General features: G+C 39.3%; 1 protein-coding gene across 8 annotated transcripts in view; it reads right to left on the bottom strand.

Annotated features, from left to right (window-relative positions):
* Nek4 (NIMA related kinase 4) overlaps positions 1–12526 on the bottom strand; it is a 32878-nt gene that overhangs the window by 15484 nt on the left and 4868 nt on the right. For 4 of the 8 annotated variants that reach the window (XM_047532233.1, XM_047532235.1, XM_047532234.1 and 1 more), the window contains exons 1-6: positions 11615–11924; positions 9118–9384; positions 7726–7923; positions 7422–7529; positions 4981–5135; positions 2567–2708 (exon numbers count right to left, since the gene is read on the bottom strand). In XM_047532233.1, the coding sequence (XP_047388189.1) occupies positions 2567–2708; positions 4981–5135; positions 7422–7529; positions 7726–7923; positions 9118–9384; positions 11615–11707 (963 nt within the window). In that variant the 5' untranslated portion in view covers positions 11708–11924. Of the gene's footprint in view, positions 1–2566; positions 2709–4980; positions 5136–7421; positions 7530–7725; positions 7924–9117; positions 9385–11614; positions 11925–12526 lie in introns of those variants that run through there. The other 4 variants (XM_047532240.1, XM_047532238.1, XM_047532237.1 and 1 more) reach the window with 4 other exon arrangements.

The raw sequence follows: 12526 nt of genomic DNA, 5'->3' as shown, positions 1-12526 counted from the left end.
AAAAAATGGCAAACTTGGAATAGAAGGAAACAATCTTAATGTAACATAGAACTGAGAGCCCAGAAATAAACTCTCACGTACATAGTCAAATGATTACTGACAAGGATGACAAGACCATTTGTGTTACTCCATTCTCTATTGAAATACCATGAATTGGTTAATTTATAAAGAATAAAAGTCTGGGGCCGGGGAGATAGCTCAGCTGGTAGAGTGCTTGCCTTGCAAGCACAAGGCCCTGAGTTCGATCCCCAGCACCGCAAAAAAAAAAAAAAAAGAATAAAAGTCCAAAAGGCTGGGAAGTTAGAGGTGGAGGGACCACATCTGGTAAGGGGAATGTCTGCAGAATACCAAAGTGGCACAGAGAATCACATAGTGAAAGAAACACACCCAAGAGACAGAGCCAAACTGGATTCTACAACAGACCCATTCTCAAAATAAGCCCATTAACCCTTAATCCTTGAATGGATTAATTAATTTGTAAGGGCTCAGTTCACCTAGACTCATTTTTCAATACTTCTCAAGGAGGATTAAATTTCAACATAAGTTTTGGTAGGGATACTCAAAGTATAGCACTATTGAATGGGGGAAGGACAATCTTTTCAATAAATGATGCTGAAGAAAAAACTGGATATTCTCATACTGAAAGAGAAAGGGAAAGGAAAAGGGAAAGGGAAGGAAGAAAGTTGGGTTCTTATTTAATACCACGTACAAAATATTAACTCAGCCAGGTGTGATGGTGTATGCCTACAATCCCAGAACATGGGAGACTGAGACAGTAGGATTGCAAGCTTGAGGCCAACCTCAGCAATTTAGTAAGGTTCTTAGTAAGATTCTGTCTCAAAATAAAAAATAAAAAGGGACAGGGATATAACTCAGGGATAAAGTGCCCTGGGTTCAATCCCCAGTACCTCCCCCAACCCAAAAAGAAAAGAAATTTTAACTCAGGTAAATGCAAAACCTAAATGTAAAAGTTAAAATCATAAAAATTATAAAACTCTTAGAAGAAAACATAGGGAAAAAGCTTCACTGGATTTGGCAGTGATTTCTTAGATGACACCAAAGGCAGAGGGTGACAAAAAAAAAAAATAAATTCATGAAAATCAAACATTTTGTGCATCAAAAGATATTATTAACAAAGTAAAAAAGGCAGCCCAAATAATAGGAGAAAACACTTGCAAATCATATATATAAGGAAATGAGATCTAGAACATACCAAAAACTCCTAAAACTCAACAACAAAAATGGGCAATCCAAATAAAAAGTGGACAAAGGATGTGAACAGATATTTCTCCGAAGAAGATATACAAATGGCCATGAAAAAACACTCAACAGAATTTATGATTCAGGAAATGTAAATCAAAACCACAATGATACACTACCTTCCCCTAATTAGGGTGGCCACTATTAAAAATATCCCAGAACAAGTGTTGGTGAAAATGTGGAGAAATTGGAACCACTGTGCATTGCTGATAGGACTGTAAAATGGTACAACTACTGCAGAAAGAGCGAGATGGTTCTTAGAAAAGTTAAACAGAATGTTCATTTGACCCAGCCATTTCACTCTTAGGTACATACCCTGTGTACCAGTATTGGTACATAAATATTCATAGCAATAGCCAAAAAGTGAAAACAATCCAAACGTCCATCAATGCATGAATGAATAAAAAAACTGTGGTATATGCACACAACAAAATATTAAACCTAAAAAGAAATAAGTATTGATACATGCCACATGAAAGAAACGTAAAACTACATTAAGTGAAATGACTCCATTTATTTGAAATAACCAGATTATGTAAATTCACAGAGACAGAAAGCACAATGGTGTGGCACTACAGTTGTAGCTCAGTGGTACAGCGCTTGCCTAGCATGTGTGAGGCACTGGGTCTGATCCTCAATACCACATAAAAATAAATAAAGGTATAAAAAATATAATAATATTATTTTAAAAAAGAAAACACAGTGGTGGTTACTAGGGGCTGGATGGAAGGAGGAAATGGGACTGACTGCTTAACGTGTAAAGGATTTCCTCTGGGCTAATGAAAATGTTCTGGGACCATATAAGAGGTGACAGTTGCACAACACTGTGGATGTACTAACTGCACATAATTGTTCACTTTAAACAAAGTGAACAACAAAAGTTGATTTTATCTTAAGCAAACTTCATCTCAAAGAAATCTAAAAAGTTTTTACAGCACTGACTTCATGAACAGCTGAACAACCTACTGTGAATAAAGTCAGCTAAAATAATCTCCTCACCAGTATTCTTTCTTTATAATACAGAATTAATAGCTCAACAGAATCTCCAGTAAAGCATAATCATTTCCCAATAAAATAATTTACTTTAACCCAGGGGCACTCTACCTATAAACTACAACCCCAATCCTTTATACTTTTTCTCTTTTGAAACAGAGTCTCGCTGAGTTCCCTAGGATGGCCTCAAATTTGGAATCCTCTTGCCTCAGCCTCCTGAGCCTCTGGGATTACAGATGTGTGCTACCATGCTCAGAGATAACCTATTTTTTAAATACAGTTTCTAAAACATTTTTTTTTAAAAGAAACATACCATTACATATGTCTTGGAATCCTCAGCAGAATGTGGTTGGAGATGGATTACTTCATGATTTGATTCTGCCTTCCTGGAAACCACGGTAGTAACAGGCTTGGATTTAGAGTCACCATTTTTAATGTTATTTTTGGAGGTTTTTCTTTATGAAGAATAAAGAAGGGTTATTATCAATACGGTGAAGATTAAGAGTTTTTATGTATATATGAAGATGAATACACATTACACTTCCTTAAGCACCATTTATAGAAAAGTCTTCTAAAATCTAGAAGGCATTTTATAAAACACCTGACCAGTAGTCTCCAAAACAATCAAGATCATAAAAAAGCAAAAAAAGTGGAAAGCTATCACTGACCCAAGAAGACTAAGAAGAATGAGTATTGAGTATACCATGATAAGGGCTGGGGTTGTAACTCAGCGGTGGAGCACTAGCTTAGCACACATGAGGCACTGAGTTCAATCCTCAGCACCATATAAAAATAAATAAATAAAATAAACATATTGTGTTCATCTACAACTAAAAAAATAATTTTTTAAAATATATACCATGGTATCCTGGACTGAATTTTGGTACAGAAAAACACCATTAGAGGAAAAACTAGTGAAAGACAAATGAAATCTGGAGATTAATCAATAGTAATGAACCAGCCTTGGCTGCTTTCTTAGTTTTGATAAATGTAATATGGTAACATAAGATGTAAATGATAGAAGAAACCAGGTAAGGGTATACAGCGACTCTCCATACTATCTTTGCAACTTCTCTATAGATACAAAATTATTCCACAATAAAAATTCTACGAGAAAGTGCCTCACATTCAGATCTTTTCAAAGTAAGTTTCATCTTCAAGTTTCACATTTGTAATACCCTCACTGCTTTGCAAAATTTGAGAGTTAAAGTGATTGGTATACTTTTCCTGAATTATAGAAAAAAGGTATTCAGGCATGTCATACCCCAGCTGTTTTAGTGTGTTGTTTCTACATCTGGGGTAAACCTCTGGAGAATTCAAGGAAAGCACGGCTATCAGGACACGATCTCCATGATCCAAGCATGGAGATCAAGAGCATGATTTTGAGTTAACAGCACTTGAAAAACAGCAGGTATGAAAAAGGTCCTTTGACCCTCTTCTGTCTTCTTGAAAGCAAAAGATAAAACCCCATGGGGAAGATGTTCGCCCTATATCAGAAGGAAAGGTCAAAGGTCTGTTTGGTTGGAAATTATATATATGAACAAAAAGATGGACATTCTTTATTCCCTGGCTTCTCTAGCACTGCCTCCCATCCTTCCAAATTTAATTTGCTACAGCAGGAAGAGAAGCCCAAACAGTGACAATCTTGTCCAGCCCTAAGTCTTAAATCCCAGAACACCTGCTTGGTGAAGATAGAACCTGCAAGTCAATAAAAGGAAATTCTTGTCTTGAAAAGTTTTATGAATGAAAAAGAAATCTTATGAGCCAGGCACATTGGTGCATGCCTATAATCCCAGCAACTCAGGAGACTGTAAGCAGGAGGATTGCAAGTTCAAGGTCAGCCTTAGCAACTTAGCAAAGCCCTATGCAACTAACCAAGACCCTGTCTCAAAATAAAAATAAAAAGGGCTGGGGATTGTAACTCAGTGGTAAAGAAGCCCGGGGTCCAATCCCCAGTGCCACAAAAATGCTCAGGAACTTGAGCACTATTTTTATATGTATACAACTATCCTCTTACATAGTAAGTAATGTAACAGTAGTATTCTAAATAGTTCTCTAGATTTCTGATTTTAGCAATTAGGCAAATTTCTGGATGTATTTCAAAGGTGCCAGAATATGCCATCCCAAAATATGCTACTTTGGCAGAAAAATTATTTTGAGCTAATGGCACTTAAAAAACAGCAAATGTAAGAAGGGTATGCTGATCCTTCCTTTTCTTCCTGAAAGCAAAAGAAAAAGCCTAATGGACGATGTCTTCTCAGTAGCAGAAGGAAAGTTAAGTTCTTATTCAGAATGGAAAATTGAGACTGAGAATTCTATACAAATACACCTTGTTAAAAGTAATTCTCATCCTCCTTTAGCCTCTCCACAGTTTGGTTACTTTTCCACAACAGCCTCTCCTGTTCTAGACAGCATTTGCATTTAGGCTTTACCACTCTTTGGGGTATTCATTTTCTTTTGAGGGCTCCAGTATCACATAGGTATAATTTAAGTACACATTAAATAAGTGTGTACTTTTTTCCTGTTAATTTGTCTTACATCAGTTTCTTAGACCCCAGTCAAAAACCCAAAGTAAATAGAATTTTGCCTCTCTATATATTCTAATGATATAATTTTACTTCATCTTTAAAAAACACTCACCATAAATTTTGGCATATGAAAATTATAGAAGCTACCATCTATTTTCTATTTATTCCATCCCAGCTATTTGCAAAGGAAGTATCTTACGCTTTCGTAGCCTCCAAAAACACAGAGATTTGGCGTTTTATATAAGGTTGCCTCAGGATGCTCCTCACAGAGGGTCTTTCTTCAGGTCTTTTGCTCAGCATTGTTCTGATCAGTTCTGCCAGCTCTGGGCTATAAACTCTTGGCATTGGTGGCAGCTACAAAGAAAAATAACACTGCAATTATAACTAATGATCTTATGAAATAAAGTAAAAGATAGTAGAAGTTTCCCAATATTTAAAGTCATACATCCACTAAAGTAGAAAATAAACCAGCCGAGAGCTAGGAATGGGCTCAGTGGTACAATGCTTGCCTGGCAGGCATGAAGCCCTGGGTTCAATCCCCAGTGGAAGAAAGGAAGGAAAGTAGGAAGGAAGGAAGGGAGAAAAAGAAAGAGAAAAAAAGAAAAGAAATAGTATATTAGTCTACAGGAAGTACACTGATATTCTGGTTACAATAAGTTGTTAGATTGTAAAATTATATCCTTCAGCTCAGTCATTTGAGAATTTTCTCTTCAGAAATAAGAACATGAGTTTCTAAAGATTTATATACCAGGAGCTGGGCACAGTGGTGCACACCTGTATTCCCAGTGGCTCAGGAGGATTGAAAATTAAAGCCAGCCTCAGTAACTTAGTACAACTCTAAATAAAAAATAAAAACAAGCTGGGGATGTAGCTCACTGGTTAAGCACCCCTGGGTTCAATCCCTGGTGCCAACAACAACAAAAGATTTATATACTAGGATGTTCAGTGCAGTGTGTTCAACAAATTAAAACAATTAAATTTCCCTCCATAACACACTTGTGCAATAAAATATGGTCCATTCTTCATATAGAATACTAGACAACTGCTTAAAAAATAAAAGACAAGTATTCACCAGAAAAAATGTCCCTTATGCTTTAACCCAAAAAAGCAAGTTGGGTACCACAGAGTATAGCCTGATTCCATTTGTTTCTTTTTTTAAGTATCTGTATGTATATATGCAGTCATGTCTGTTTAAAGACAGGGAAAAACTATGAGGTCTTGCAATAAATTATTAGCCATGGTTATCTCTAGGGGAGAGAAACAAAAGAGAGGGAAGGAGAGGGAAGGAATTTCACTCCTTTTTTTTTAATTCTTTAAGTAGCAGAATATAAAAAAAATCACTTTTTTGTTCAAATTAAAAAATTAAATGAATTTTGGGATAATACTAAAATCAGTAGGCGATTTGGAATCTTAAAATTTAATGGTGCATGGATCCTTGACACTGCAAAGGGCAACGAACCTCATGGATAACATACAAAGTTAGTTACTGGCCAGGTGGAATGACACATGCCTGGTAATCCCAGCAACTCAGGAGGCTGAAGCAGGAGGATCACAAGCTCAAGGTCAGCCTCAGTAACTTTGTAAGACACTGTCTCAAAGTAAAATATAAAAAGGGCTGGGGATGTAGCTCAGTGGCAAAGCACCCCTGGGTTCAATCCTTAGTACCAAAATGCTTTCTGCAGTTCCTAATCAGTTATCAGTGATTGTGATGATTCTGAATGGAACAAGTTCAAACAGAGTGGACTCATTATAAATAGACTCATTCACCATCAGCTACTCATCACCATCACCATCAGCTGGAGATGATGCCAACAGCCTCTCAGAGCACCAGCATATCCTGTGGCTACAGAAAAAGATTTTCAAAAAGTAGATTATTTTTAAGCCACCTTTATAAATTAATATTAAGAAATGATCAGAGTCAGGCACAGTGGCTCATACCTGTAATTCCAGCTTCTTAGAAGGCTGAAACAAGAGGACTGCAAGTTCAAGGCCAGCTTGGGCAACTTGGTGAGACCCTGTCTCCAAATGAAAAATAAAAAGGGCTTGGGAGGCTGGGGTTGTGGCTCAGTGGTAGAGCACTTGTCTAGCATGTGTGAGGCACTGGGTTCAGTTCTTAGCACCATATATAAATAAATGAGTAATCTAAAAGTCTATCAACACCTAAAAACATTAAAAAAAAAAAAAAAGGGGGGGTGGTGGTTGAGATATAGCTCCGTGGTAGAGGGTCCCTGACTTCAAGCCCCAGTACTGCAACAAGGAAAAAAAAAAAAATCAATTCTTTTCAATTTCAGTCTTTCCCAAAGAAGGAACCTACCTTCTCCCTATCCCAGTCAATACTAGGGTCTGAACCCAAGGGTACTCTATTACTGAACTACACACTCTCCCCTTTTTTATTTTAAGACAAGATCTTGCCAAGTTGTCCAGGCTGGCCTTGAATTTGAGATCCTCCTGCCTCAGCCTCCGAGTAGCTGGAATTACAGGCATGCCCCAACATACCCAGCCTCCCTTCTTAATTATTCACCCAATATCAATGACTACTACTCATCAACTAACTAAAATCATCATGGATTTTTACCAGTAGTTATTTACAAATCTGCATTATATAAAACTTGCTTAATTAATTTTAGATTAGCTTTTTACCTTTCCTTCAATAATCCGATAAACTAAAGAATTCATGTCTTTTGCATTGAAAGCATGCTTCAGGGTAGCCATTTCATAGACACAGCATCCCAAAGCCCAAACATCAGACTAGGAACAGAGAAAAAAAAAAAAAAGTAAGTGATTAAATGTTGAAAGATCTTATTTTCGCTTTTCCCTGTTTAAAAAAAAAAAGATATTGTCCTCTAACCAACACAAGATAAATCTGATTTAACTACTCTGATGAGTTCTGAAATTCTGAATACTCTCCCAGAGACAAGGTGAGAACATACACAGTCCGTCCTACCTTATAGTTGTAGGGCCTGTTTGAGAACAATTCAGGGCTCATATAATAGGGTGTGCCAATGAGGGTGCTTGCCATGTCACAGTGGTTTTCTAACACGCGAGCAATTCCTAGATCACCCACTTTGATGATGTTTGTTCTTGTTAGAAAGACATTTTGAGTTTTCAGATCTCGATGAAGGATGTGTTTCTCATGTAAATACTGAGAAGACAAATGAAATTTCATTTGTATAAATATACTGATTTACTTATTTATTCCTGACTTTTTAAATATCATCAGTAATTGCATGAGTTAAAGAGCCTTTGTTACCCATCTACCAAAATATTACTGTTTTATAATCTCTAAATAAAAGGTCTAATTTACAACCCTCAAAGTAAAATAAATAAATAAATAAATTCTATGCATTAACTGGCCCAAGACCTTCCAAAATTGTTTCCTGGTGTCTTGACAATTATATCACTTTAGTGTTACCTGGATTCAGTTTTAAAATATGCCTGAAAACGTCCACTGAAGGTAGGACAACTTACACAAAGTCAGATTTGCATTCCTCTCAATGAAATCCTGGGCATAATGTTTCAAATATAAAAGATCGTTTGTACTTAGAGAACATCTTGGAATTTAAACAACAAGCAATGAATTCTGGACAAGTCTGCCCAATTCCAGATTGACAGTTCATAAACAGTCTCATTTTGGGGGATGTGTATATTAAAACAGAAGAAACTTTTACATTTCTACACACACTGCCATGGCAGGACCAAAGTCCAAACTTGCACTGTTTAGGAATATTAATTAGAAAAGTCACTTTTCAGCATGACACAGCTGACTAGCTACTAACAAACATGATCATACTTTGCTCTTTGTTGACTCAGGGTCCTTTTTTTTTGGTATAGGGAATTGAACCCAGGGGCACTTAACCACTGAGCCACATCCTCAGCCCTGGTTTTTTGTTTTGTTTTGTTTTGGTTTGTATTTTTCATTTTATTTAGAGACAGGATCTTGCTGAGTTGCTTAGGGTTGTGATAAGTTGCTGAGGTTGGCTTTGAACTCACGATCCTCCTGCTTCAGTCTCCCAACCAATGGGATTATACGCATGCACCACTACACCCAGCTGACTTGGGGTCCTTAAAATTGACCTTGTTATGAATGTTAAATGAATAAAGAATTGGTTCTCCCTACCCCCAATTAGACATGGAATCTGTGTCTCCTCTAATGTAGATATGACTCACTCAGAGACATTCCAATGTTACAGTAAGAAGGACTGGATCCACTTTATACATGGACTCTCCAAAATACATTTTTTCCATGTAAGCATTGGGGAATTTTTTTTTCTTAAAATACACCTGCCATCTTCCTGCCACCTTGGAGCAAGTGAGATGCTATCAGTATAGACAATACCTGCAAAGCCATGGCGATCTGTACAAACCATTCTACCACCTGACTCTCAGGCAGAAGTTGCCCTTTTTGCTCCTTGAGCTTCCGGTACAGATCACCTCCTTCACAGAAGCCCATGACAATGTAGAGCAGGCCATCTCCTCCCTCCCATGACTCTTTGTAGGTGACAATGTTGGGGTGCTTCAGTTGAGACAAGAGCTGAGCTTCCTGTTCAGCAGCTCGCCGCTCTCGGCTGGAGGCGTTTCGGAGGTTCAGTTTTTTGATGACATACTAACAAAGAAAACACATTATTTTTACAATATGCAAGTAAACAGTTTTGTAGGTTCTAAAGTATCTAAGAGCTTTCGTGAATGTCCTCAAAACCAACCTTCTAGAGCCAATAAGATAACCCACTGATTTTGTTTTTCACAAAGCATAAAATTGCTAAAGATGTAGCTCAGTTGATAGAGTACTTTCCCAGCATGCACAAGGCCCCAGATTCAATCCCTAGCACCATGAAGAGAAGAGGGAAGCATAAAACCAGAAAAAATTTTGGCTATCACTAATGATAATTTTTATAAGTCAGACCCATGTGGGGGGTCACAAAAAATTATCCTTTCCATCTACATTTTACTATTTCATTGAGCCACACCTGCAGTCCCATCAACTTTGGGAGACTGAGACAGGATTGCTTTAGTCCAGGAATTCAAAGCCAACTTCAATAGTGAGACCCCCCCATCTCAAAAAAGAAGACAACAGTGTGCATGGTGGTGCACACCTGTGATCCCAGTGACTCGGAGGGCTGAGGCGGGATTGCAAATTCAGGCCAGCTTCAGTAACTTTTCAAGGCCCTAAACAATGTAGTGAGACCCTGTCTCAACATTTAAAAAAAAAAAAAGTTTTTTTAAGGACTGGAGTTGTAGCTCAGTGTTAAAGTGCCCCTGGGTTCAATCAAGAAGGAGGAGGAGAAGAGAAGGAGGAGAAGGAGGAGAAGGAGGAGGAGGAGGAGGAGGAGGAGGAGGAGGAGGAGGAGACAACAAAACAAAAAATACAAATTTGTTAATGGCTAAAAAGTAAATAAAAATAATATACTATTGAATCAATCATAAAATCTGTGTTAGAGATTCATTAATCCCTTAACCTCTAAGTTCCCCCTACAAAGAGACATAAAAATATGGTTTGAATATACGTCTCCAGACAGAATGGGTCTATGGATTACATTAGATACTTCATGGCCCAATAAGGTTGAAAATCACTGATCCTCAACATACAAAATTATTTCCACTTTGAAAAAAATCAACATGCTTTGACATCTACTATACTTCCCTCACTCAAGGACCATACAATTCATTTCTTTAAAAAAACATACAAAAATGTCCTTTGTGAGATGTAAACTACTACTCAAACATGAGGGGCTATTATTATAACTAATCTCCTCCTCAGCTCAAAAATTCAAGGAAAATCTCCCTATGCCAAAACTCATGCCTGAGCTTGTGTTCTAGGCAGAGCAACCAGCACCTGGGACAAGGAAGGATAGATAAGTGGGTCCTATGCTTAGGGGAAACATCTCCTCTTAGCTTGCCTGGTAAAACTGGGTTGTCAGTGATCTAACAGTTAATAGTACCTCCTTTCTGTTTCAAAATTGTCCCAGCTTGTACAGTACACTCTATTAATAAATCACATTGAAGGGGCTGGGATTGTGGCTCAGTAGTAGAGCACTCACCTAGCATGTGTGAGGCACTGGGTTCAATTCTCAGCACTGCATATACATAAATAAAAATAAAGGTCCATCAACAACTAAAAAATATTTTAATAAATAAATACAAAAAAAAAAACACATTGAAGAATTTATTCATTATCCTTTAGGTGATGGGATAAAGTGTTTTAAGCAAAGGTGTGACAATATCACATTGAAGTTTTAGAAAGCTCATGGAAGCTGAAGGAAAGTGAAGGGTTACAGAACAGCCAGTAGGTGTCAGGGAAAAAATAGTGATATCCTGGTTTGGGGTGGTACCAAAGGAGATGGAGAGGCCTGTTGGTTTAGTGATATGTAAATATAATCAGAGTTGGGGGGCATTAAAGATAACTCCCATGTACCCAGGGTGGGATACACGGCTGATACTACTCAACTGAAATGGAGGCTGGGAATGAAGGTTTGGCGGGAAGGTGATGAACTGAGTTTTAAATGAGCCCAGAAATCTGCAGTTAGAGACGTCTGGGGCCCTTCGTTCACGGTGCCAGGTGCTGGGTTTGAATGCATGATCCTTGCCTGCTCGCATGGAACTGTGGGGGATGGGAGAGAGGTGTGCACATCAAGTGCACCACTCACTACTACAGAAGAGAAGTAGAGGAAGAATGCGCGCATTATTATAAAGGGCCTGAACTCGTCTTGATAGTCCGGGACGATTTCTCTTAAGAAGTGCAATCCTAGATGAAACCTTTCACACCACCCCGGGCCTAGTCCCCTGGACTCGGCTTGTGCAGCCCTGCCCGCCCCTTGCCAGGCCCGAACCCCGCGGACCTGCCTGCCGTCCCGCCGGTGTTTCACGAGCGTCACCTCCCCGTAGCTGCCTTTGCCCACGACACGCACGTAGCAGTAGGCGGCCAGGGGCATGTTCCTGGCGCAGACCCACAGTCAAGATGCGGCGGCAGCAGCGGGTAGGGCGACGGGCGGCAGCAGCGGGTAGGGCGACGGGCGGCAGCAGGAGGCCCCGCTCATGCCCGAGAGGCTTCGGCAGGGTTTGCTGTGGAGGCGGCCCGGCCCGGGCAGCACCGAGGCCCGGCCCACCGAGACGCCGCTGCCATAGCGATTCCAGTCGGTGCAGTCCTGCGCATGCTCTGGCTTTCCCGCAGGACCCGCCATAGAGCTGACGCCGGAGAGGCCAGAGTGGTTCCGTCGCCAGGGGAGGACCTGCCATAGAGCCGCGACGCTGGCCGGCCAGAGCGACTACGCCGGGTCCTGCGCACGCTCCCTGAGCCTCGGTGCGACTGCATAAGTCCCGTTAACAGTGGAAGCTTCCGCTGCTTTTGCAGTTAATGTTTCTAAGAGCATTACCCATATGGGTCGTTCACTCCGTGAATATTTACTGATCGCCTGTGTGCTTGACCCTTAAAATCATTGCCTTCCTGGAGCTCACCTTGTAATGAGGGAGTGACATACTCTTGCTTTATCTCATGTCTGACAGTCCTTGCACCCAACAATCCATCTTACTTTTTGATGCATTGCAAAGAAAATACATTGAAAATATCAGTACTCTTCGTCCCTAAAAGAATTTACCATTTGGTCCAGTCAATATCTCCCTTTCCTAGAGCATTTACTTTTTAAAAAAGTGTACAATTAAAAATCCTTCCTCTGCCCCTTATAGATACATAGAGAGAGACGATAGATGCATGTATCCAGATATATCCTGCAACACAGGAGTATCTTTCTCAA

Source organism: Sciurus carolinensis, chromosome 17 (assembly GCF_902686445.1).
Source record: "Sciurus carolinensis chromosome 17, mSciCar1.2, whole genome shotgun sequence".
Classification (NCBI taxonomy): Eukaryota; Metazoa; Chordata; class Mammalia; order Rodentia; family Sciuridae; genus Sciurus; species Sciurus carolinensis.
This window is presented reverse-complemented; position numbering and strand designations above follow the sequence as displayed.